At 37.3% G+C, this 27,558-nt stretch overlaps 2 protein-coding genes across 3 annotated transcripts in view; both read left to right on the forward strand.

Annotated features, from left to right (window-relative positions):
• LOC116299411 (uncharacterized) overlaps window positions 1–18,688 on the forward strand; it is a 28,076-nt gene extending 9,388 nt beyond the window's left edge. For both annotated transcript variants that reach the window (XM_031708068.2, XM_089037546.1), the window contains exons 8-30: window positions 316–632; window positions 1,437–1,581; window positions 2,393–2,734; window positions 3,370–3,636; window positions 3,897–4,205; window positions 4,794–4,917; window positions 5,485–5,579; window positions 6,615–6,796; window positions 7,605–7,692; window positions 7,829–7,905; window positions 8,232–8,271; window positions 8,930–9,027; window positions 9,286–9,402; window positions 9,957–10,108; window positions 10,479–10,614; window positions 10,855–11,004; window positions 11,534–11,633; window positions 11,730–11,806; window positions 13,821–13,955; window positions 14,639–14,761; window positions 15,195–15,352; window positions 16,112–16,247; window positions 16,687–18,688. In XM_031708068.2, coding sequence (XP_031563928.2) covers window positions 316–632; window positions 1,437–1,581; window positions 2,393–2,734; window positions 3,370–3,636; window positions 3,897–4,205; window positions 4,794–4,917; window positions 5,485–5,579; window positions 6,615–6,796; window positions 7,605–7,692; window positions 7,829–7,905; window positions 8,232–8,271; window positions 8,930–9,027; window positions 9,286–9,402; window positions 9,957–10,108; window positions 10,479–10,614; window positions 10,855–11,004; window positions 11,534–11,633; window positions 11,730–11,806; window positions 13,821–13,955; window positions 14,639–14,761; window positions 15,195–15,352; window positions 16,112–16,247; window positions 16,687–16,764 — 3,446 coding nt within the window. In that variant the 3' untranslated portion in view covers window positions 16,765–18,688. The remainder of the gene's footprint in view (window positions 1–315; window positions 633–1,436; window positions 1,582–2,392; window positions 2,735–3,369; window positions 3,637–3,896; window positions 4,206–4,793; window positions 4,918–5,484; window positions 5,580–6,614; window positions 6,797–7,604; window positions 7,693–7,828; window positions 7,906–8,231; window positions 8,272–8,929; window positions 9,028–9,285; window positions 9,403–9,956; window positions 10,109–10,478; window positions 10,615–10,854; window positions 11,005–11,533; window positions 11,634–11,729; window positions 11,807–13,820; window positions 13,956–14,638; window positions 14,762–15,194; window positions 15,353–16,111; window positions 16,248–16,686) is intronic.
• A 603-nt stretch (window positions 18,689–19,291) lies between these two features.
• On the forward strand, window positions 19,292–26,507 carry LOC116299412 (neuronal acetylcholine receptor subunit alpha-7). The gene is made up of 6 exons (XM_031708069.2): window positions 19,292–19,797; window positions 20,279–20,418; window positions 22,826–22,870; window positions 23,050–23,159; window positions 23,651–23,792; window positions 24,549–26,507. Exons 1-6 carry the CDS (start codon window positions 19,731–19,733, stop codon window positions 25,524–25,526), a joined length of 1,482 nt encoding a protein of 493 aa, XP_031563929.2. The 5' UTR covers window positions 19,292–19,730; the 3' UTR covers window positions 25,527–26,507.
• The last annotated feature ends 1,051 nt before the right edge of the window (window positions 26,508–27,558 follow it).

The following is a 27,558-nucleotide window of genomic DNA, read 5'->3' on the forward strand; positions in this document are numbered from 1 at the left end:
GCATACGTTAAAAGACTTGCCAAAAAATTTTTTTTTTTTCCAGATTTCTAATTCTTATTTTGATCGGAAGTAAACACAGAACTCTCTTTGCAAGCATGATTTTCATTGATTATGTTTCACTTCCGGAAAACTGCGCATGCGCCAAAAATGGATTATGACAGAGCCCTCGTTCTTTGCCGCAGGCCAGAAGAAACGCAAGCTATGGGTACGAGATTGTAACCTCGCCTGATAATTGCTTATTATTTCCAATCGTATCTGTCCACCGGTCGGTAGGTCATCACAACAGATTTAATAACATGAATTTTAACTCTACAGCTCCGGTCTGCACAAGACAGGGTGTTGGTATCTCGAACAATCAAACCATACCTGACAACAAGTTAACAGCAAGTTCTATTCATAGCACAACAAGGTCTGCACACAAAGCCAGACTTCTTGGTAACAGCTCCTGGAGACCAAGTGACAGAGATGCCAACCCATGGTTACAAGTAGACCTTGGCAAGATTTATTACCTGTGTGCTGTAGCTACACAAGGTGACCCGAACGGTGACGAGAGGACAAGAAAATACAAAATAAGCTGGAGCTTAAATGGTACATGGCAGTTTTTGAAAAACAAAACTTCGAAAGCTATAATGGTATGTAAAATATAACTATAAAAAGTAGAAGAATTGATAAAAGTGGTTACACAGAGTTGCTCTTCTTCTACTGCACTTTCAAATGATAATTCTTTTTAGTGTAGGAAAGTCAAATTAACAGACAGCCTTCCTTCGAATTTACATGCTGGCGTCATTGACCTCTACAACCAGAATCCCTTGCACACTTTCTTTTTTTCAGTTAATCAGCACCAATTGTCTTACAATACTCAAGTAGGATTACAAATTTAAATAAGAAAGAAAATTCGCGAAGCATTAGTTTAGTGGTAGTTAAATGACCCCATCATACCAAACGCCCTGTTGCACTTTACATTCTCTCGTCTAATATAACTTCTCTCGAGAAACAAATGCTGCAGGTTATACGATACGATACATGTGTGTCATACGCTCGCTTTATATTTTTCAAACTTATGTTGCAGAAGAGAAGAACTATCTTTTACTTTCTATTAAATTTTTCTTTAAAAAATTATTGTGGCATCAGAACGTGCAATTTGTCAATAGCGCACCAACAAACGTTGTAACCAATCGGAAAAGGAGAATGAAATTGTTTCGGTACTTCTTCCAAATACAAAATAATAAAAATATCAAGGGCCGCTCTTTTCTGATATGTTTTCTCTGCCATTACCTCGATCCAGACTTTTATTCTTTAATTGTTGCAATCATGTCTGCAGCTTTTAGCAATTTTTTTCCGAGGCAAGTTGCACGAGAAATCGTAGTGTGTAACACTTAACCTTTAGTTAAAAACGTTGCATATCTTTTCCTCAATTTGTTCTTTCTTTTATCAAGATATTTACAGGTAATAGAGATAGTATTAGCATCATCAAGCATACCTTCACTTCACCTCTTAAGGCCAAGATGATACGGTTCTATCCTGTCGAGAAAAACAAGGCAAACGCCCTTAGAGTAGAAATCTATGGTGTAAACATACAAGGTATGACGATTGTGCGTATGTTTTTTAACTCAGGTTTAAAACCTCGAGATTCTTAAAGATAAGCTCTTTTTTGGAACTGTCTTTATAAATTACTGAACCGTGTAGCTTATAGCCTAAGAGAGTTAGGACTCCCCAGTCCCTTATATAGTTCATCCCTTCTTCACCCCTTCGTACCCAATCCGCTTCGCAAGCTATAGGTCCAACGTACTGGACGAATATTTTCCGATTTCAGACCACGTGTAATTTCCTAGAGTATCACTTCTTCGTTTATCAGTTGCACACGAGAAGAGACATGAACAAAATGGATACAACTCAAACAAAGAATAAATATTATTTTCAAGATGACACGTGGTCTGACTAAGAAAAAAATTTTTGCTCGAAATAGACAGTTCAATTACAGTTTAATTATTCAATGTTTTATGAATAACTTACATGTAAAGATTTTATACGATTTGGATTGCTTGACAATTTTTAACGATAATGAAACTGCTGGAACAGTGGAACTCTAGACTGTCAGATTATTATATGGCATTTTATATCGGGAAATTTCCCCGGGGGGAGGGGGGTACTCCCCTATATTTGCTATACGGGTACGTGCCGCCAAACAGGGTATGGTTTTCAGTGATTCTACTCTGAAACAGGGTATATAAAATCGCGCTCGCTCTGGAACAGGGTATATGAAATCACGCTCTCTCCTCTATGCCGGAAAAGGTTATGGTTTTCAGCGACCTTGCTCTGGAACAGGGTCAGGGTTCAAGATTATCCCTCCCCCCCAGGGAAAATTTCAATATATGTCTTTTTACATACATAGGTCCACAAACGCCTAGTCTTACCTACGACAGAGAGCTTGATCCAAGATTTGAAACACATATAGACTTGGTGTGTAGAGCTGATGGAGGACTGAATATCAAATGGTATCATAACGATACAGACATTACAAGTTACTCCATCGGTACAGTAAGGACAGGATCAATACTCATATCCACACTACGTGTAAACTACACGTCAGCTGATGATATTCTTGAAAACTACTTTTGTGGAAAAGCTTTTGACCGAAATAAGATTTGTAGCAGCCTGGAATATATATGTCAAGTTGATTATGGCTCGTACAGAAAGCTACAAGCACGTCGAAGTGTCACAACAGTTGTATTAGGTATGTTAATGTCTTATTACGCTCCCAACCAATCAGTACCCGAGATTTAGAACAGTTATTTCATAAAGCCTTATATTTTACAACTCTCTCTCTTTTCCGAGAGGTCCGCTCCACACGCACTACTACTATATTCATAGGTCTATATTCTATATTCATTATTTAGAACACTCAACACTTCCGTGCTCCGCGTATCCACGACATTCCATGGTATATAGGCACTTGCCGTTGAAAACTTTGTGTTTACCTACAAATGTCATAGCAGTCATAGAAACACTTCGTTCAAAGACCACCAATACGCTATTCCATCGTAACGGAAAATTGTACGATATTTCAGGTGTGATTGTAAAGTACTGTATATAGTTCCTATTAAATAGAATCCTGAGAGTGCAATAATTTCAAAAAATATCAATACTAAGTAAAAATACGCAGGTGATTATCGAAAATCTCGCGCGTTGATTGGTCAAGAAACTCACATAATCACACGAATCACCTCAAGCGAAAATCCAAAATGGCGGCCAGCCGCTTTGTTGCGTTGCGCGTCTCGGTAAATATTCCCCGATAATCACTTCGCCTTCGGCGAATAATTGTTAAATAATTTGCAGTTCGTATGGTTATTTGTTGTTTTCTTGATGCAGGTGTTCTCGATCCACCTATCGTCCAAATAAAACCATCTTCACGCTCAGCCCTTGTAATGATAATACCTAATATAACCGCAGACCAAGGGAACATCACAAAGTATTCAATTGACCTCGATTGGCACAAGAGATACCTAACAAATCTAAGTACTTATCACCTAACAGACTTGAAACCTTATACTAACTATACAGTAAGGGTAATGGTTTCAAGTCAGATTGGGAAAAGTGAATGGAGCAAGACAGTGACGTTTACAACACTACAAGCAGGTTGGTGTAATGACGTATCTTCATAATTATATGTATGCTGTTTTATTCCAATAAATGATGTTCGTGTACCATGTAGTACTTCAATTAAATAAAACCCAAATATTAAATGCATGTTATAAAACTAAAATTGTTACTGTGGATCATTTCAAATTCTCTTGGCATGAATAGGTCAAGATAAAAAATAACAATGTTCATGAGGCAAAACGTTTTTTCTGATGCTCGATGGAAATTGAAAGTTAAAAAAAAAATCGATTCTACAGAACCATCGGCTGCCCCAGAAAACGTAACAGCTACAGAGATTGCAAGTGGCAAGTTTAATATATTTTGGAATGAAATACCTCAAGATGATGCTAATGGAAAAATAGTGGCCTACGAGGTCAAATGGAAGCCTGTGAAGTTGCGACGCAAGCGATCTCCGTTAACATCTTCGCAAGCAAATAATGCTACCAAATCTCCCCACGTGTTGGACAACCTGACGTATCATGTGACGTATAGCGTCAGTATTCGAGGGTACACAGTGGCTGGTCCAGGCCCATTTAGCATACCAATAACTATAAGAGGCCATAGAGGTAAAGGACATTGTTTAATGATTTTTATCGGTGCTTATTTTATTAAAACAAGAAAGAAAAAAAGCCTGACAAGGCCAAGGCACGGAATCGATGCACGTCATTAGCTGAACGTTTCAAACCATTCATAGCATGCTATAATGCTATCTTCTTAATTATCACAAACAAATCTACGTGTTATTATTATTTCTTTCTTTCATGAATCACTGCGGCATTATGCGCGACGCCTCGCATCGAAACCTTTGTCTGTGACAAGCGAGGCAGTGCACAGTCCATTAATTAGTCCTTGGCTATATCGTTGAGATTGTCATATCAAGCTAGAATGTACGTTTCATATAAATGCTGCCTAATTGCAAATGCCTGCATATTAGCAATTTATATAATCATATACATGCATGCATGCATTGTCGTATATCCTAGCTTAACTTGAAGTGGATTCGCAAAACTCGGTTTTTTTGCTCCTGATTCTTTCAAAACGTTACGGTCATGGCATGGCACAATCTTTTCTAAATGTTTTCTAGTGATACAATATCTACAATTTGCAGCTTTTGAGATTTTTCTTTCATAGGTTTCTTATTTCTTGTTTTGAAGGGACGGGTACTGACTTAAAGGATGGACCAGTGTCATTTCTGTTGATCATTACCGTTGCTGCTAGCGTAGTCGCAGCTGTCATAATAATAGTAACATCGATAGTCATCATAGTTTTGATAAAAAGGTTAGTCATTTTGATAAAATCATACTTTATTTAAAATTTCATACCTATTTTTTTAAATATTTGCAGTGCACTGCGATTATTGCAGTCTCCCTCGTAGCTGTTGTTATTCTCGCACAGGGGAATGGAGCGAGACTAAACACGGCTGCGAGGGAGACTACTGCAAATGGATTGTAATAGGAAAATTTAGTGGCTGACCAAGGAAATTCCACCTAATAGAATTTTACTCAAAACTTTATATCGCTCGAATCGTGGCATTGAGTGAAATTCTTTGGGTTAGACAAATTTGTCTTGATGTGATATTTTCCCATTTCGGACGAACACATGTTATTCCCTAGAGTATCATTTCTTTATTTATAATAGTGCACATAAGAAGACACATGAATATGGATACAATTTATACAAATCTTATTCTCAAGAGAATGGCATGTGATCCGAACTGATGGGAAATCATCGCACCGTGAAGAATTATTTCTATTCGATTCTCTATGAAGTAATACTTGGAGTTGATGATTCCAATTTCAAGGTAAAAAGAAGTCTAGCGGAAGACTATTTACTTAACATTTTCAGGCATAAAAATCCAAAGGTGAAGCGAGTGCATTATGCAGCCCGTGCTTCGCAACTCAACGCTCAAGTATCGATGATTGAGGATAACGAAGAAAAAGGTTTGAAGTCCAATATTTCTTACAGTATATAAACGACAGTTTAAAGAAATCAGTTGGTTGGTGTACTAATTTATTTACTCTTATAGATATCAATTTCCATGTATAATTTTAGATCATATAATACTCCTTTGAATTTTTGACTATAGACAGACCGCTTTAAGTTTGTCAGACGAAATTTTGGAAAGGGTAAAAAAAAAATCCGTTCAAAATACATAAACAAGTTAAAATAAACTTGTCGATCTGGTTTTACAAAAGTAGAACGTAATCGAATACGCAGCAGCTGTGGATAAACTAGTGGTGGATTTATAACCTTGAAAGGGGGTGACATTAGTCTCCCCTACAGCCGCTTTCAGTGTCATCACGCAACGACATGGCCCACGTAACGCTTCCATGTAGACCCAGGCCTCCACTGCAAACCTGTGATCCTCGGAACTTGATTATGATTTTGTGGAGTGGGAAAAACAGAAAGAAAAAGGAGATAATTGAAATAGTGATGAATAAGAAACTGAGCTATGATTTGATTGTGAGTACAAGGATCGAATCTGGACTACAGTGAAAAAAGGGCAAGACAACAACTATGCAATTTACAGAATGAATCTAATCCACTCTTACTATTTCCAACCACATGTCATTCCCTACAGTATCATTTCTTTATTTAATGAATACTCATCAGGGGAGAAGACACATGAAACAAATATTTCCTATTTTCACTGACAATGACACGACATTTGAACTGGAACAAAAACTTCCACGCAATGAATCGGGTCCATGGGCTTTAATACAAGGCTTTATTTAACGAACGCCGATGTAATGGCAACTCTAGCCCCATAAAGAATTTCCTCTGCAGTCGTTGTAAGTGGTGGATCTGGGACAGAAGCTAATGATAGCTTCAGAGGAGACTACCACTCTGTCGAACCTCTGTTAATTTCATTATCGTTATTAATAACGACGTCAAAAGTGCTTAGCTAAAAGCTGCTTTCCAGACATTCCAATTATACATTGTTTATTGTTAGAAGAGCTTTATTTTTTCTTTAGATGAGCAAAGTGAAAATAACAAAGAGGAGATTGAAGATGCCACATCATCTGGTGTTAAATATGGCAACTCGTTGAGTCACGAAGCAGCGTTAACAAATCGCTCTTTCACTGTCAACCAGTTCATAGAGTGCATGCGGAAAGTTCCAAAGGAGAAAAACCAGATACTGACGAAAGAATTTCAGGTACAATAGAATAAATAACTATTTCATCAACAGGGTGTATAACCGACTCTTTTCTCATTAAATTAATATGTCCTTCTCTTGCATGTCATGCTTTTCCTCTTTTTCCAGTAAGACTCAAAAATATACGAATAAAAAATATGAAGCTTTATAGAATAATCATTTTTTAAGGAATTAACACGATGTCTAAAATGGAAAGTACTTGCGTTCGAGTTTTTTTTTTTGGACCACGAACGCATTTTCCGATTTCGTTCGAGTTTGAAAAAGTTGCGTTTCTAACGGAATAATATCGCGTATCTGTGGTGCGTTTGAGACGGTGTCGGGTCAAAACAGAGCAAATCTAGCCAATCAACCGTTAGAATGCGAGCTAAGTCCCTCTATTTCCCTTGGTCACTGTCCGTCTGTCTGTCCGTGTCGATTGGTCGTAACCAATCTTCCTCGACCAATCGACACGGACAGACAGACGGACAGTGACCAAGGGAAATAGAGGGACTTAGCTCGCAGTCCAATCAACCGTGATAGGCTCGATTACATGGATTGATGTAATCTAGCTTATCGTTGTTTGGTTAATTTTGCCCTATTTTGAAAGTTCATCATTTTTATCGTCTCAAACGCCCCATAGAAACACAAGTTTTTAAATGTAATAGGCAAATGTTCGAGGTCCAAACTCAAACGCATGGCAGCACACCCAACTTTATTTATCAGAATAGGCCTAATTCTCATTGAAATATGGCTTGCATATTTGAAGTTTTCTGGGACGTTTTGCTACATTGATTTAAAACCTGCTCCTGAAACTTCTCTTTTACTTTAGAACATGGGAAATGGTCTGCAGTTTCCATCGCTCGTTGCTAGGAAAGCAGCTAACAAAGCTAAAAATCGATATGGCAACATTGTACCTTGTGAGTAAAGTCTAAAAGCGACTAAACTCCTGAACTCTTTTGCACAGTGTTTCTCTTGCTTCTCCAAAGTTCTCCAATAAGCTGTTATTTGCATTATATCATTTTTATGAGTATTGTTTCTTATATCAATCATCAGACGACCACTCTCGAGTCGTTCTGGAGAAAGTTGAAGAAGATGAAGACTCGGATTACATTAATGCCAGCTACATCCGGGTAATCCCATCTCTTTTGTTTAGTTCTATTTAGCTGTTGCATTGCAATTGTGGATGCTAAGGAAAAATGATATTGTCTGAATAGTCCTTTTAGTCACAGTTCTGTTCGCCATTTTTAAAGGTAGCCGCTCCTTTGCATTGAAGCAAGACGAACGGTGAGCTTGCAGTGATGGAGACATGGGAATAATTGTCCAAGGTGTTAAAAAAGGACTCTATATCATTACAAGCTCACCGTTCGTCTCGCTTCGATGCAAAGGCACGGCTACTTTTCAAGATGGCAACGGGAACTGTGAAGGGGGCTATCGTTTAATGGGCCTTTGTTTGCAGGGATATGAAGGAAGACATATTTCTTACATTGCTTCTCAAGGTAAGCAATCAATGGTAATTTTCAGTTCATTATCATAGCTTCAACCTGAAGCTAGTATGGGCCAAGTGCTTTGACCGTATGTCATGGTGGTATGCCAACAATGTAAGGTCAAAATGATGGCTAAAAGTCCTGACAAAACGCCGCACCATTTGAATGAAGCGACAATTGGCCAATTTTTACTGGCAGAACGTTAAATGGTACATAATAGTTTCGTGGAAAACTGGTACGACAAACCGAGCCCAACATTCATGGAACATGAAAGATGACAACCGAACATTGTTTTCTAACCATGAAAAATGGTCCCAACATTAACTTGTTCGGACAAATGTTCGTAAACTGGTTGGCTAAATGTTGGGTCAAATTTTTGGTTTTTAGTAAATGAAGGGTAGTATACCATTAGTGTACCAGCTAATCGGGGTCTCGGATTGTATTCTTTTGGACTCCATATCACATGCGAGTAAAGTCTGCTGGGTCTCTCCATTAATTGGAAAGTGGGGCCTCTGGGTCCTCTCTGGGTTTTTCCACTTTTCCAGTCTGTCGTCCTATCTCCGCAAATTCCTAACACGCTATATTCAATTCAAATGTGTAAAAGATTAGCAGTACAAAGACCAACCTATAGAAGCTATATTCGTTTTAGAATGAAATTAATGTATTTCAGGTCCTGTTGAACGGAGTGTGGTAGATTTTTGGCGCATGATTTGGCAAGAAAAGACATCAGTGATCGTCATGTTAACAGATCTAATAGAAGGAAGTAAGGTAATATTTATGCTGCAGAGTTTTCAATGAACCATGTAATTTCGATTCTCCAATTCATCAGATTGTGATTTCAAAATTGACATATAGAAACACTGAAAACACTAGGGGCGAAAAGAAATGTTTGGATTTTAATCTCAGAGTAAGATCAATTTTGAAATATTAAATTTTAACGAATAATGGTAATTATGTGCAATTACAAAAAAATAGAAATTAAAAATTAAATATGATGTACAGTTTATTTTGTCATTTTTTTAATAGACCAAATGTAAGAAATATTGGCCAGAAGATTGTGAAAAATACTTCGACATATCTGTTCAACTGCAAAAGACTGAAATATTTGCTGATTACTCGATTCGTTCTTTCTACTTGACAAAGGTACGTTTTTCCTACAAAAGGAACGTCAAACTTGACACCTACGACTTACTTTTATAAGTTTCTTTGAGTTTAAACTATAGTCTTACTTACAAATAAATCGTCCTCAAGGAAATCGAACACAGATTGTAGATTATTGATTCTCGATTCAAAGTTTGCCATAATTTGCCATAAGCCCCAAAAAAGAAATAGAAAGTACCTCTGGAGCCTAGATTAAATGGTCTGAAACAAGCTAACTTCAAGTTCATTGCCGTGATTCATCATGATCGATTCTCTTAAACTTTTGTATACACCGATTTCCAAAAAAAAAGTTGTCACCGCTAAGGCGATAGGTCATCCGAAAAGGAAATGGTTTGGTTGAATACACATAACAATGAATCAGTCTCGACATAAAGGTCCATCCATCTATTCTTGCATCTTGGAATGACCTATCTGTTATTGATTTTTGCTATCGCCTATTCATGGCCATGACAACCTACAACCTTTTTTTTTAAATAGGTATAAATGCAATATTTGATCGAAAAAAATAACTAATTATGAAACTTTGTTTTCCACAGACCAGATCAACTGAGCAGCGTTGTGTTTTCCAATATCATTTCACTGCATGGCCTGATAAGGATGTCCCTCATTATGCAACACAATTATTAGCCTTCAGAAGGCGTCTCGTGTCAGACACAGCCATGGTGTCTCCTTGGGTTGTTCACTGCAGGTATAGTGTAATGGCTGTTGCCCTTAGAGCAGTAAGAAAAGGATAGCGAGTATAACATCAACCATATTTTCGACCTTAAAAATATCGAGCCCTGAAACAACCTCTGGGCTGATCTATAGGTCTGGACTCGGCTAACTCACAGATCAAACCCTGAAACAACTCAGCTCTGGGCTGATCTAAGTCAGGGCACGGCTAACTCACTGTTGGAACCCTAAACTGAACGACCTTTGGGCTGCCATAATTCAGGGCATGGCTAACTCAAAGTTTGACCGCTAAAAACAACCAACAACCTCTAGCCTGGGCTGAGGCATGGCTGCATCGTTTTTATTTGAAAGTACTTTTATATAAGCATTTTGTTGTTTTTTTTCAGTGCCGGAGTCGGACGAACTGGAACTTTTCTTGCTGTGGACGCCATGTTAAGACAAGCAGAAGAAAAGAAAACCTTGGATATTTTCAACTACGTTAAAACGATGAGAGAAAATAGACCATATATGGTGCAAACAACGGTAAGAATAGAGGACGCTTGAAATCCTTAGGGAATATGCAAATGAGGAAAGAAGGAAAAAAGGAAGGAAGGAAGGAGGGAAGGATGGAAAGAAGGAAAAAATCAATTCTCTTAAAGGACAGCTTCATAGACTATAGGTCATATAGAATGTCTAAACGAGTTGCTGGTAAAAAATATTAGGATAGTTAACGTTACATCAATTAATAAAGTAAATATATTGAAATCCTTTCAAATTTAACAGGAACAGTACATTTTTGTACACACTGCAATTCACGAGTTTCTAACATGCGGAATCACAGAAGTAGAAGCATTGCAACTGAGAGAAGAAATGGAAAAACTTGTCAAAACTGACGAAAAGGAAAACCTTTCTGGATACGAGATGGAATTCAAGGTTTTTATTCTGTTACTATTGTTATTACTACTTTGCAAACGCGGGTAGACTCTAGCAGCTGCATATTCTGCATATATATATATTGCCAAATCTAGAAACAATAGATTCTATAGCCACATGTAGCCTCGCATTCAATGCTTCAGGATGAGTTTATGTGAGTAAAAAAAAAAAGGTTTCTATTGTTATTGCAATAAATTTAGCAGCTTGATTTCAACTTGATTTCCAACAGAAGTTATTATTCTCGCTTAAAGTCTACCATAATATCGCTTTTTGCAGGATCTGATAGACATGATGACACGCTCATTGTCTTGAGGCAAAGTTATTCTTATATTATACGGTTGTTACGAGCTTCTTTATGTTACCCTGAAGATGACCGTGTACAACTTACAAACATCTATTTGATTTAAATTAAACTTATTACTTATGAGGCTCACTCGGGAATTGAACCCAGAGTTGAACCCAGCGTATGCCTCCCATACCACCCATAATAATTTAATGTATGGGAGGAATGTATTAATTCCATTTGCAGCACCTTTCGCATGTGTGCCCTCTTGTCCAAGACGATGAAATGACAGATGGAAACAAACCTTGTAATAACAGGAAAAACAGGTTTTCAAACATCTTGCCATGTAAGTAAACCCTGTCTTTTGCATCGAATACCAAGAGCGTTTTCTAAAATACTTGACTCGTTAAGACATTTTGTTTTCAAATTATGCCTTATGCAGTGGATAAAGCAAGGGTATTCGTACAGGTTTACACTGATGAGGAAGGAGCCAATTACATCAATGCTTCTTATGCAAATGTAAGTAACAAAAGTTGCATCTATGCCCATACCAAAGCAACATCACTTTTTTTTAACAAACTTTGGATTGGTCAGCCCAGAGGTTGTTTCAGGATTCAATTTGTAAGTTAGCCGTGCCCTGACTTAGATCAGCCCAGAGGTTGTTTCAGGGTTCTATCTGTGAGTTAGCCTTGCCCAGACTTAGATCAGCCCAGAGGTTGTTTCAGGGTTCTATCTGTGAGTTAGCCCTTGCCCTGACTTAGATCAGCCAAGAGGTTGTTTCAGGATTCAATCTGTGAGTTAGCCTTGCCCTGACTTAGATCAGCCCAGAGGTTGTTTCAGGGTTCTATCTGTGAGTTATTTATCAAATGACACGGTTTTCTTTGTTATTCACAAGGCTTTATTTTTGTTATAACCCTCATTATAAATGCGAGGTCAATATATAGTTATTAACCCGGTTAATAACTATATATAGACCGTTCGCATTTATAATGAGCAACATTTGATAGAAATCCTTCTCAATTTATAAATAAAATACTTAATTACCTCGAACGTCGGCAATAAGCCTATGAATCCCGAGGGCCTGCGGCCCTCGGGATGTATATGGCTTATTGCCTCCGTTCGAGGTAATTAACTCTTACTTAGCCTTGCCCAGACTTAGGTCAGCCCAGAGGTTGTTTCAGGGTTCTATCTGTGAGTTAGCCATGCCCTGACTTAGATCAGCCCAGAGGTTGTTTCAGGGTTCTATCTGTGAGTTAGCCATGCCCTGACTTAGATCAGCCCAGAGGTTGTTTCAGGGTTTGATCTGTGAGTTAGCCTTGCCCTGACTTAGATCAGCCAAGAGGTTGTTTCAGGATTCAATCTGTGAGTTAGCCTTGCCCTGACTTAGATCAGCCCAGAGGTTGTTTCAGGGTTCTATCTGTGAGTTATTTATCAAATGACACGGTTTTCTTTGTTATTCACAAGGCTTTATTTTTGTTATAACCCTCATTATAAATGCGAGGTCAATATATAGTTATTAACCCGGTTAATAACTATATATAGACCGTTCGCATTTATAATGAGCAACATTTGATAGAAATCCTTCTCAATTTATAAATAAAATACTTAATTACCTCGAACGTCGGCAATAAGCCTATGAATCCCGAGGGCCTGCGGCCCTCGGGATGTATATGGCTTATTGCCTCCGTTCGAGGTAATTAACTCTTACTTAGCCTTGCCCAGACTTAGGTCAGCCCAGAGGTTGTTTCAGGGTTCTATCTGTGAGTTAGCCATGCCCTGACTTAGATCAGCCCAGAGGTTGTTTCAGGGTTCTATCTGTGAGTTAGCCATGCCCTGACTTAGATCAGCCCAGAGGTTGTTTCAGGGTTCAATCTGTGAGTTAGCCTTGCCCTGACTTAGATCAGCCCAGAGGTTGTTTCAGGGTTCGATCTGTGAGTTAGCCGTGCCCTGACTTAGATCAGCCCAGAGGTTGTTTCAGGGTTTGATCTGTGAGTTAGCCGTGCCCTGACTTAGATCAGCCCAGAGGTTGTTTCAGGGTTTGTTCTGTGAGTTAGCCGTGCCCTGACTTAGATCAGCCCAGAGGTTGTTTCAGGGTTTGATCTGTGAGTTAGCCGTGCCCTGACTTAGATCAGCCCAGAGGTTGTTTCAGGGTTCCAACAGTGAGTTAGCCGTGCCCTGACTTAGATCAGCCCAGAGGTTGTTTCAGGGTTCCAACAGTGAGTTAGCCTTGCCCTGACTTAGATCAGCCAAGAGGTTGTTTCAGGGTTTGATCTGTGAGTTAGCCGTGCCCTGACTTAGATCAGCCCAGAGGTTGTTTCAGGGTTCCAACAGTGAGTTAGCCGTGCCCTGACTTAGATCAGCCCAGAGGGTGTTTCAGGGTTTGATCTGTGAGTTAGCCGTGCCCTGACTTAGAGCAGCCCAGAGGTTGTTTCAGGGTTTCGATAAAAGTTCCCTAGTAATTTGCGATTACAAGCCATTGTCTTGAGTCTTATGCTATAACAATACACTAATCAAAGACTCTTTAACATTTCAGGGATACAGACATAAGAACGCTTACATTTTGACCCAGGCTCCTCTCGACACCACCATCGCTGATTTTTGGAGAATGATCTACGACAATAAACTTGGAACTATTGTTATGCTGAATAACTTACAAGAGGGGAATGTGGTATATAATTTGTGTTATATATGCATTACTATAAACATACCCTTAGTGCTATCAGCATAGCACTAAGTTTGTATACTGAAGTGGTTTTTCTGAGTGGGAAACGATACTGAAAGTTCGTAGTCGAGCTGTAGCTGTAACCGTCTACGTTACTGTTACCGTAACTACGCGTTGTGATTGGATGAATAACTGAATGACCACAGTATGTCGTACCACTACTTCGTACTGTAGTTCAGTATACCGTTTGTTTATACTTACTTTCATAATAAGTAGTTTTGATGCAAGATGTTTGGGGTCTAGGCTTTTGTCCATCAAATTTACAGCACTCTAAGGCTCAGGTCAAACGTCGAATTTCACATGAGCCGAACCTAATTAAAATAATTAATGACAATGGTCTTTCTTCTTTGATGTAATTGGGCTCGGCTCATGTGAAGTCCCACGTTTGACTTGAGTATAAATCATTAGTTAACACAAAAGAGAATCCAAGACTTCTGTCAGCCGGTCGCGTAATTTGATAAAGGGGAAGGATGCAAACCTTTCCTTCAATCAGTCAAAATAAATTTGGTCGATTTTAGCAGCTGAATATTCAATATTTCCATCGAAGATATCCAAATAAAACAAGACTTGAGCTTTTAATTTTAGATGTAGGTTTTACACGAAAACTAAAGCCGTCTAATTTGTCTCAGAACTACCCAAAGTATTGGCCCCAAGAAGTATCACAACAGTATGGTGACATCATAGTTGATACCATAAAAGAAGAAGAAAAGACTTCTGTAACTTTGCGCACATTTACCTTGACAAGTGAATCGGTAAGTTCGGTCCAAGGAAGAAAAAAAGTTAACATATCTCGTTCACTCACTCTGCAACCAAAACCAACCAGCTCAGCGGTGAATTTTGTTTCAGGCCAATCACAGGGCGTTTAGATGTTTTGCCGCAGGCCTTAATTCCCAGGCTATTGTAACCCAACTTTGGTGTATTTTCCTGTTTTCTTTTAGACTAAAATATAATATATGTGACTACAAAAAGCAAGATGGAAAGGAAAAATTAAAAAAAGCAATTAAACTTTACCGCCATGCTTGCTTCGTTCCGTTCAAGCTCCAAAAATGTTTACGGCCGGTCATTTTGTCCACTCATGCTTTGCGCGCCGCGTTCACGGCTCATCTGGAATCCCTGGAATATTTTATTGGAAACCCTCAGTTTGCCATTTAAATATGGTTTATAATATATATATATTTTTTACAGTGTGGTTCTGACGGTGTCCATGAAGTAAGACACTATCAGCACACAGATTGGAGTGATGGGTCTGTGCCAAGTAATGTTAGAACTGTGTTGGATCTTATTGAAATGTTGCAATGGTCACAACAGCAGTCAGGCAATAAATCTATCGTTGTTCAATGCAGGTATGCAAAGCCTTATCTCTTCCCTTCCCTTGCCCTTTTCGTTTTTATTGTTTTCTTTTTTCTTTATCTCTTTTCAGTCCCTTGTTGTCTTATATATCTCGGCTTGTCTTGTCTTGTCTCGCCTTGTTGTTTTTCTTTCCTTGTCTTGTTTTTCTTTTCTTGTCTACCCCGTTATTTTCTTTTCATTCATTTCTTTTCCTTTACCGTGTTATACTCCCCCCCCCCGCCTCACCTCTCAATCTCTAATCCTCAGTCTTCTAACTTATAAGGTCACATACGAAAACCGTCCCCTGCTTGGTTCGGTTGGTTAAGCATCGGCCATAGATATAGACTTTTTACAAGACTTTATCTAACTACTGGGGTGCATCCACATGGCTCAAAATCCCTTGAGATGTAAATAACAATAAGACAGCAGCCATGTTGGTTGATCTAACAAAAGAAACTAATGAGGAATACTTTCAACCAACATGGCGGCTATGACGTAACTTGCACCTCAAGAAATGTTACAAATGTAAATATACAAAATAAAGAGTTATTCACAAGTGTAAATAATGTTTGAAAAGGCGTATGTGGCTGCCGAAGTACCACGTAGACCTTCACCAGGTAAAATGACGGTCCCGTCTCATTCAATGACGTCAAAGATGTTAGAGGGCCATAAGTTTGTTAGTGCTAAGCTACAACTTTCACGTGTCATCCTTTAATAATAACTACCTATAATTATTATACTATGATTATATTATAATCTTGTTTTTGATACAGTGATGGTGTTGGTCGTAGTGGTACGTTGTGCACAATCCTGTCTCTACTCGACCGTGTCAAAACCGAACAAATGGTCGATGTCTTCCAGACTGTGAAAGCACTGAGAATATCGAGACCTGGAGCCGTGGAAACTGCGGTGGGTTTATCGTCATAACATTTTTTAACACTCAGTGTCTTAAAATAACTAGAGAAAGTGCTGTCTTTGTAAACACATCTAATAAGTGTTAGACTGTCAAGTTTGGCTCAGATGACCGCTTCAAATGGCGGTCTCGCCTATCCACACTGCACTTTCTCATTCCTAACCAATATCGGAGGGACGTAAAAAAAACACTGAGGGCGTAAAGAACCCCTAGCAGTGACCAACCTCGTTGCCTACACTTCATATTAACCACCTCTTATTCATAACTCATTATAAAAAGCCTTTGCACATATCCGTAAGGGATAAGAACGTCTATACATAAAATTATAAACTTTCCTGACCTTACCCTCAGATCCCCTGGATGATGGCAAAATTTATTGGTTTTCAATATCGTGACATTTCAAGGAATTTTTTTCTTTTTTCCTCTTCTTTATAGACACAATACCAGTTCTGTTTTCAGGTGGTCATGGATTACGTGGAATCCTTCAGCGAGTATTCAAACTTCGATGGCTAAAATAAGTGCTTGAAGACCTCCTAAGCTGGACGCTAAGATAAGACATTATTCAGCCAGACACATGTCATTCCCTAGAGTATAATTTATTTGTTAAACGGTTGCGCATGAGAACATATATGTATATCTACGGATAGAAAGTTGAGATGACTCTAAAAGCGGGCGTAGAAGACTACAATCGATCGAGGCTAAGACTAAACAAATGCGAACTTGAAATGAGAGTAATTGGACACCGACTTATTCTAACACCTAATTTCAATAACTTATATGAGTTTAACTTAGTGAAATATAGTCTATCCATAATCTCTCGTTAGAAACGCAGGGATCGTGTTCACCTCACTACTGTAGCATCCTCGGATCTTTTTTTTTTAATATAACAATATATTTGTAGGCTAACCAAACTTCGTTAGAGGAATTTTATTTCAACCCGTGAAATAGCTAAATATCATATCGCACAACCGAGAGTAACTCTGAACAAAGAGAATAAACTGGATTATTGATTATCTGAAATAATTGGACGTAAACAAAGCTCCGCGGCAGCTACTGCTGTCTTTTTCAGGTCACCTGGTCACATTAAGATAATAACACCAACACGCAAAGTCTAAAACACTCTCCCAACCAAGACACATAGCTCACGCAAAATAGATATTAGCAAAAGAAAACTCTCAAACACTAAAAAAGAAAAATATGCAATGACATGTCACAAAATATGGTCGTATTATATGTTTTAGGACGTTTTTCTTGTTGTTAGGATTATCCAAGTTTGGATTAAATCCAGCATGGATCTTAATAGCACCATGAATTCAGATTAGTCCAGCAGAATCGTAGGGATTTGCAGTAAATCTACAGTTACTAATTTACTACTAACAAAATACATTATATACTTTAAAATCGTTTTCTGGCATTCACAGTCGTAGCGTCTCAACAACATATAGTATTAATCATAAGCTGGTTCATTAATATAACCATTAATAATAATAATAATAATGATGATAATAATAATAATAATAATATGTGTGTGTGTGTGTATATATAGTTTTTCATAGACTGTGAGTCACGTGGAAAAAGTTTAGTTTGGTACTAATAATACATTGTACATAACTTCTGATTAAGAAAGAAAATTTTTCAAAGACAATTATAAACGGTAAAGATTGGACACTTCTAGGAGCAGCAAAAAATAAAAGCGATGCTATTTTGGGGTTCAGTGAAAGGCACTTGCATGCTCATAAAGTGGCGGGAAAAAACCAGACGCGTTTGCCAAGTGAACCCGTTAATATTGATAAGGAAATTTGTAAAAATTATACTCTCTGTTTTTCCTTATCATAACTATGTTGAATTTTGGCTATCTTGCTAAACCATGTAGACATAATACCCGTTAGACTTTATCATTTTATCGATAGGTTTATAAATACTTTTACAAATTTACTACCTCATAAAGTGTTGACAAATGCTCATGATAACTTGGACACTGCTTATATTTTTGAAACTGACCAAGCAGTTTTTATTTCTAAAAACTTTTTTATGCAGAAAAATAAAAAATGTTTGTAATACATGAGCTTTTTCAAATGATATTTAGAAAAACGAAGATGTAGACATCGTCGATTTAAACAATGACACAAACAAAACACTTATATCCGTTACTCATTATTTGTATATTCCAGCAAAAAACCACCAATTACATAACGTACTAGCACTGTACAATTATTCATAACTGGTGAAGATGACCTTGGTTTTACATAACAAGATATGTTGTTTCTTTTATTGGAGTTTGTTGATATATAAAAGCGCTTCTATCGTATATTCAATGAAAAACGACTTCTAAATCAAACCGTTACATCAATAATGAGATAGATGAAACTTGTTTTCTCAATCTGAAATCTTCCATCTCGCAGAGGGATTCGTTATTAAATTATTATCGTTTGGTTCCTGTATGTCTGAAATTCTTTTCTTTTTTTCTTTTTTTAGCCATCTCGTAACAAAAACACAGCTAAAATGTTGTTTGAGAAGTTGATTATGTAAGCTTTATGTAGGTTTAATTCAGGATTCTTTGTTTCATTTTGTACTTATTAAATTGAGTAGAATGTAAATTGCATTGAAGAAAGGTTCGACATTTAGATTTGCTATGGACCGAGGTAATTAGAGGTGCCAAGATACATATTTCGACAAATATGTGTTAAATTTGTTTTAGATTAGATAAGAAGTAATCAACGATATAAAGTTTAGTATCTGTAATACAATACATTGTGCAACAACAGCGAGCGACGGACGGATCTCATTTGAAGAAGTAGAAAAAATGTGATGTGGTTTACAACCAGTTACCAAAAAACAAAATATTTAAACGATATCAAAACACTAAAGAAACGACGTTGAGCGGCATAGAAAAGCTATTTTAGAAACAACGGTCAGTCAATTTGTTTTTAAGAATTTTGAATAATGCCATTTCTAGAAAAATAAAATACAAAAGAAAAAAGAAAAAAAATACATTTAAATTAAGTTTCCAATATTAGTGATAAATTGTACTGGAATTTGTAATGACCTAAATTTTGGTTATTTTCACGTTTGTTTTGTTTGTTGTCTCATCTAAAATATATTTTACTCCTTAACTAACGAGAAATATTTCGCTTATAGTCCTCAATTTTCACCTTATAAATGATTCATCGTTTTTCAATGAAGCTCATCCGACCGCAAGAACAAAAAACGAAGGGTGGCCGTGGGCTTCTACTGCCCGATCGATGTCTTTTTGAGGACGAAACACATGGAATACCACGCTCAATCAACATATTTATTTCTTGTTGACACTTAAGTTATGTACTGAAATATTACATTGTATCAAAAGAATTGCTTTGTGAAGATATCCTGGGCAGCTGTTTTTTGGTTGGCGACCCACTTGCAGAATTTGAGCGGAGTTCTTACTTCACGGATTATCAATTGTGTTGCAAGATTTAGTTCATACTTTTTATTGCCAAGTCATGAAAGGATTCTTCATCTATGTAGTAATCTTGTTGGCCTTCTGCTATAACTCTGTGTCAACAGAAGGTAAGCCTTTATTTTAGCGCGGGGAATATTTGACGAAAACTTTATTGTTATATATGGCTGAACTTTATATATGTTACTAACAATCTATTTTTAACTGTCAATGACTTCGATCATTTTAACTGTTTCAAAAGCTCCATCAATTTAAAGAACTTCTACCGTGGCTCTTAAATTATTGAGGCAAACGGCGCCGTCAGTTATCAAAATTCTCGTATGTGCTTCAGTTATAATTGAATAAAAATAATTGAGAAAACGTACAGTATAATTTGGTAGAAAAAGCTTTGCTATGTTGCTTTGCTAAGGTATTTTTATTCCTCTTTTCCTGATGATGGTAAGATTTTTCCTACGCTTTTTTCGAGCTTTTTTATTCTCGAGATTATTTTCAAGCCTTTTTTCGAGCTTAGTTTTTAATTTTTGATAGCATTGAAAGAGAATTTTTGGATTTCTTAATATTGAGAAAATCACTTATGGTTTTTCTCCACAGAGGTTACTCACTTCAACCATCTCGAGAGTCTCCAAAACGATCTCTTTTCCAACTACAGTAAGCATATAATTCCACAGAAAAAAAAGGATATTCCTATAAAAATCAAGTTCGATATAGCTTTAAATCAAATTATTGACTTGGTAAGTACTTTTGGAATTCTTTTTCCTTTAGTGCAATTATGTTCCCAAGGTATATACAGTCGTATTCTCGCTTTAGGAGAAACCCCTTGTGGGCGGATCATAAAATTCATCGATATTTATAATAATTATACGCCAACTGCATTTGAGTAAGATAAGCTAAGGCTTATCATTGTAGCGCATGGCTAGAAATTATGCTATAATTAGAGACGTTATATTTGGTTATCTTATTTTGCTTTGCGGTGAACAAATGCTAGTTTTCACATTTTTCATTTTGCTTGGGAATTTAAATGTCGACGGAAACTCCGCCGTTGTTCAACACGTATATAATGGCTATATGATAATGTTATATTTAAATGAAGGAAAACCCTTTGTGTCCCCTTTGAATAGAAAATAAAGTATGTCAGTCGACGTCTTAGACAGCTTTCCAGTTTGTATACATTGAATAATTTATATGTTTAGATTGAGAAAAATTTTGTCAACTCAGTCATAGCCGAAAGTAACGTTTGAAAACTGTCTTAACTATCTTTATCTTGCTTTTACTTCGCCTTTTTTGTTCATGACAAGCTTAGTTGCAAAAGGAGATGACTGTTTTACGAGTTCGACTGGGAAACTTCTTTCAACTGAAATCCTTCAGTGTTTTGAAAAGCTTTGCTCAGCGTGGACGCTGTTGCCTCTCAGTTTTTGAAACACATTATATCTTCATTAATTTTGATTTTCTTCCCGCGTTAAGACAAGATAACTAAAAGTTTGTCAGCAAATGAATTCTTAGTGAAAAATTGATGCTAAACTCGACAAATAATGAATATTGTTCCCATAAAACTCTTCTTGAGTCTGGCTTGGTTTTGCCGACAGCCCATTCAAATGTCATAGACATACAGTGTCATGTCGCATCAATAACTCGCTTTAAAATTTCCTCGCCCTAGGGTGCTTTCTTGACAAAAAATGTGGTAAATAAATCGGCATTCTACAAAGGTTTTATATCCTTGAAATGCTGTTTTTCCCGCGTCTTAACTATTTTTTTAGATATCACAAACTTCATTAACTTGTGCATTTATAAAGTTTTCCCATTTTTCTTAAGTCAATATATTGTTTTTCTTTTCTTGGATGTAGTATTTTGAACTGGAAATTAATATAATGAACGAGGAAAACTTAATTTTTCGTTGCCCGCTGAGAACGGCTGCCAAAGGTTTTCGTATTCTCGTAAAAATACAAAATTATTTCTTTTATGAAAATTCCGCCCAATATACACTGGCTCACTGTAGACTTTTCTCACATTTTCTTTTTTAATTATTGTCTTCTAAGCTTGGCGTACTCAATTGTTTTCGTTTTCTTTGTCTGTTTAATAACCGATCCCTCGTTGTTTAAAGCTCTTTCTTTGGCATTTTCCTGACTTTGTGAATTGCTACATTCGCGACAAATTAATAAATATTTCATCATCGTTCAGTTCATATTTAATGCTGGGAAAACAACTTGGTTTTTAAATTCAAAAATCTTCCATGTAACAGACGTAAGCATAAATAATAGTTCTTCTGCAAATACTTTTATCCTGAAGTTTTCTTAAGGCACTTTCTATAATTCGTGGTTTGTACTAACATTTTCACAAAATTCAGTATGTTGTATTTAAAATGTTATACCATTATTTATGCAAGAAAATAATTATATACGGCAATTGAAACTGGCAAAAATGAGTGGCGATTGTGCTTTATACGTCTTGCTGAGAGTTATCCTAAATTCAATCTGAGCCAACAAAGGAAAAATGATTAAAACAGATAACAAATCTAAATTTTATTCTGATTTTATTATCACTCTAAGCAATAAATAAAAGCGAAATTTCCAAAAATAATGCCTTTTCTAGTATTGGAAAACAGGGAGGCTTTGGCATCGTAGAACGATGCAAATTGCTTTACTTTTTGTCGCTGGCTGAATTTATTTTTTCTCCAGCGCTGCCAGTAGACAATTTTAAGATTTTTTTTGCCAGAGAATTGCATTGTAATATTATTGCCACAGGCAGCCCAATCTCGTTTTTTTGTCCGATGTACTATATCATATAGATATAAATATATAGTATATAGTATAAATTATTCAGTATTAGTATAAATACACAAAGGTGATTATTGAAAATCGCGCGCGCTGATTGGTCGAGAAACTCGGATTATCACACGATAATCACCTCCAGCGATAATTCAAAATGGCGGCCAGCAGCTTTGTTGCCGCTACCGGAAAACTGTGTCTTTTATCTTCTTTTTTTGAAAGAATCCCCTGTGTATTTAGTACTAAAACAATTATTCACCTCAGGCCCAGTGAATATCGGGAATAATAAACTCAACTTCGTTTCGGTTATTATTCCCCGATATTCACTTCGTCTTCGGCTAATAATTGTTAATTACTTTTTTTCCTTTTCGTGCAGGACGAAAGACTTCAGACAATATCAACGATAGTGTGGGTGAGATTGGTAAGGGTATAATATCAACGATTTTATTTAAAAATAAACTTAGATTACTATAAGCAAACGAGCCAAACGAGCCAAACGAGCCAAACGAGCCAAACGAGCCAAACGAACACTGACTATTATAAGCTGTATACAGATGTCATAAATGAAGGAAACTTGATGGATAATTTAATTTGTTTCAGTACTGGTCAGATTTTCGACTCCAGTGGAATAGCACCAAATATGGAGGTATTAAATCATTTGTGACGTCATCAAGGAAACTATGGTTACCAGATATTACCTTATATAACAAGTAAGCTAGCTTGCAAATTGGGCGTAATGTTTTTCCATTTCAGACCACATGTCATTCTAATGAAAAATAAGAAGAGTTGTATCCATATTCAATGATCTTCTTATTGGCAACCGTTAAGCAAAGAAATTATATTGTAGGGAATGACATGGGTCGGAAAAGGAAAAAAAATACTCCCAAAATAAGCACGAACGGCTGTTCCGTTTAAAATTCTGTCAATAGTCCCCTTCACAGTTCCCTGCGCCATCTTGAAAGGTAGCTGTGCCTTTGCATCGAAGCGAGACGAACGGTGAGCTTGCAATGATAGAGACCTTTTCTTAACACCTTGGACAACTATTCACATGTCTCTATCATTGCAAGCTCACCGTTCGTCTCGCTTCGATGCAAAGGCACGGCTACCTTTCAAGATGGCGCAGGGAACTGTAAAGGGGACTATTTGTACTAGAATCCAAGTAAATCCTAATCAATTGATTATGACGTCATTTCGATTTCAGTGCTAATGATAACTATGACAAAGACAAGGAAGAATATTATGGTCTAACAGTGAATGACGATGGTAAAATCGGTTGGTTTTACCCCACCATCTTCAAGAGCTCTTGTACCATAGACGTTACATACTTCCCTTTCGACGATCAGGTGAGTTAACAGCAACACCCGACAATCGACACCCGACACCCGGTTGGATCAATTGGTAATTGATCATTACTATAACTCATTTACTCAGACGTAGTCTCGTATCAGTGTCTAAACACTTACAAATATCAACGGTAAAGTAAAGAATGCACAACTTCCACAATACAAACACTTTGAAATTCCACGGACCTTCACTGGAACACATGAATATTCTGCACAAAATAGAGGCTAATCCTGAGCAACATAGAACTCGAAACTGGATTTAATTGGCTGATTTTTTTTCGCGCTCAATGTTATTGCTCTGACAGTGCCATGACCTTGGCGTGACCGTGTCCGCGCGTAGTTTATGCCGTGTTTCTCGAGTATTTGATTTGGTAAAGAGTAAATTCTCAAAAAAAATTGATTGGTCTGGCGTATCTCTTGCCCTGTAACGACCGTGTTCGTTCCGTCAGCTTTTCACACTCATACGAAAATTTCTCTAACTTCTACAAATGGTTGGACTTTAAAGTGGCTCGGATGACCACTTTAAATGGCGGTCCCGTCTCTCCACACTCATCATAATTAACCAATATCGGAGGGACTAAAAGAACCACTAGGACCAAATGAAACCCTGGCAGCGAAAACCCTCTCTACCTACACGTAATAGTTTTAAATAATTTTTCATATTGTTTGTTGACACACAAAGGTGTCCTATAGATAAATGCATTCAAATATATGCTTCCATTTTTTTCTTTTTAACACATTTTATTTCCATTCCAGAATTGTACCCTCAAGTTCGGTTCGTGGTCATATCATGGCCTTTGCCTAGACATCTACCACAGTGGTCCAGGGGATACCAAGTCATTCATTGACAATGGAGAGTTCGTCCTGGTCAATATGCCAGCAACGAAACATGTCACTAAATACCGTTGCTGCCCTGAACCATATCCTTACTTGACCTACGACATCATTATTCGTAGAAGAACCATGTATTACATACTTAACTTCTTGACGCCGTGCGTCTTGATGTCTGCGCTGACTATTCTAGGTTTCTTTCTTCCAGTGGAATCTGGCGAGAGAATGAACGTTGGAGTCACAGTTCTTCTTTCGTTGACTGTGATACTTCTTCTGCTGGCCGAAGAGCTTCCGGCAACTTCCGAAGTGGTCCCGTTGATATCTCGTTACTACACAATCACGATGGTCAACGTTTTCATATCGATCGTTTTTACGTGTGTCGTGCTGACGTTTCATCATCATGCCCCCACTCCACTTCCTGCATGGGTTCGTTTGGTTATTTGCACATGGTGTGCACGTGTGCTCCGGATCAAAAAGTCGGCCAAAAAGTCCCACAAACGCGAAAAAAGTCATAAAAGAAGCAATTACTCTCTTAGTGAGGCCGAAGACCATCTTTGTAATGAAGAAAACTGTGAAAACTCCCATGCAAACGATGTGGGGAATTCAATAAACGAAAATGATGTATGCAGAGTCAGTTTCCCTCTCAAAAGAACTTGTATTTCCTCAGAGGAAAGACGAGCTGCTCTGCGGAGAAGGATAGCGCAGAGCAGTTTGCCCACGAATGGGCTAGACGCACTCGTTTATCGAGCTAAACAAGACGAAGAGAAAGAACAATACAGAGAAGAATGGAGGTTTGCAGCTCGTGTGTTGAATCACTTTTTCATGTGGATTGTGTTGACACTTGTCGTGTTCAATTGTTTTGTCGTGATAATTACAGCACCTTCGGCTAATCTCGGAACTTAAAATATAAAAAGGTGAGTGAGGTGTAAAGATTACACGGAGGACGCTACAATCACAGTTAAGAAAAATCGTCGTGTGCTAAGCACGGTCGTGCCTGGATTCTGGACATAACCATTATTACCTCAGCGACCTCGAAGACAACCGAAAACTTAAGAAAGTTTTTGACTGCATTTGCTCCATTCTCGAGAATCTCTTTGATTTGAGTTCATTCAGTACCAATAAAACGCCGAAAATTATCCACGGTGCAAAACTTCTGTCTCTATCAACAGCAAATTGTTTTCAAGGATTTTGAAAATCAGTGTAAGACTGATGGAGTTCATAACTGGACGAAAGACGATAACCAAAGGACAAATAAACCCTTATAAAAAAAGGAGATGGAAAATTCTTCAACTCGAACTAAATTGCTAGCTGACAGCAGCAACTGTTAGAATCTTTAACATTACAAATTCAATCTAAGCTTTATTGAACTGAGCAGACTCATAACGAACGCGCTCTCATGTGAGATAGTTTCATGTGAAACTGTCTTAATGTGAAATAAAATATCAAATTTGTAGAAATAGATATGACTTACTATATTGAAAGCTAAAGAACAAAAGTAGAAAATAATGAAAATGCGCGTTCATGGAAGGGCCACAACAGACTACAGCATTAGAACAATCACAGCTATCGTACTACGAACTACTGGTCGTCCAATCAGAAGGCTCGTAATATGTATCAACGTACGGCACATGATTTTGCAACATTTGTTTTAAAGCGAAATCAAAGGCTTAATTTAACTGGAAAATAATAGTCAAGCCATGAATTGGAAATTCATTTGTCCCTTTTCTTCTTCGGTGAATACCGCTGAGATACATGTCAGCAGAATCATTTACACAGGCTTAGCCTCGTTTAAGGGCAAAACATTTTTTCAAAAAGTCAACTGTTATGTAAATATGGGCAAGTTGGACAATACATACCAATGTTTTGGAATCCACTGACTTCTAATGGTATTTGTGAATATGATTGACGAGGCAAAACTTATACAAATGAATATCGGCTATCGAATGGGAACAGCCTGCTTTTTTAAAAGCTTTTTTATTCGCTGAAAGAGTCAGTGGTAATGGTGTTTCTTAGGGTCAAACTTTTGAAATGCGTCATTACTTTAAGTATGATTAATTTTCATACAACAGACCCCTTACAGCACGTCAAAATGCAGCTCAATTTGGAGGGTATGACGATAGGTTTCCAATTTACAGGAGATTCAAAATATTTTGTTTTGTCCTTCAAATTAAGCTGCTTTGACGTCACCTGCAAAGGGTCTACTCAGGCAATGAATGCTATCCCAAGTAGGTTGGAATACACACAGAAAAAGACATACCTAAAATAAAAGAATCTATTGAGAGCAGTAAAGATGTAAATGCACTACAGAAGCACTATTTTGCTTCTTTATGTCGCAATATGTATCCTTGCGTTGAGCGCAAGGTTTTCCCATATCAGACCACGCGTCATTCCCTGGAGTATCATTTCTTTCTTGTTTAACCGTTGTGCATGCGATAAAATATAAATATAGGAACAACTCAATATCACAATATCATTCTCGATGGAATGACGTGGTCTAAAATGGAAAACACTACATCGAAGTTTTCAAAGAGGGCAATTATTATAGTTAATCCATTATATTTTTCATAGAATTTTCCGTTATAAAATTAAGTTCGAAGCTGTTCAATACTTCTTCATTACTTTTTTGTATGTCTTCATACATGACTGACGTCATAATTGCCAGATAAACTGAAAAATCATTTCTGGTAAAAATCCGGAGAAATAAAAAAAAAAGTCATTGTATTGAAGCAGGAAATTAAACATAAGTAAATAAAGTTTTAATAGGACGGTTGCATGATTGCGTCATTGACCTCTACCAGACTCCTTGCAAACTTTTTGTTGTTCACTGTTAGTTAATTATTACTAATTGTCTAACCATTCTCATGAGGGAATTCAGATTTATATAAGAAAGAAGCATCTTGGTAGTGGGAGTCAAATGATGACATTATGCAAACGT

This window comes from Actinia tenebrosa, unplaced genomic scaffold, assembly GCF_029948245.1.
Source record: "Actinia tenebrosa isolate PJP-AT-01 unplaced genomic scaffold, QUT_ActTen_1.0 PGA_scaffold5__44_contigs__length_20552954, whole genome shotgun sequence".
Lineage (NCBI taxonomy): Eukaryota > Metazoa > Cnidaria > Anthozoa > Actiniaria > Actiniidae > Actinia > Actinia tenebrosa.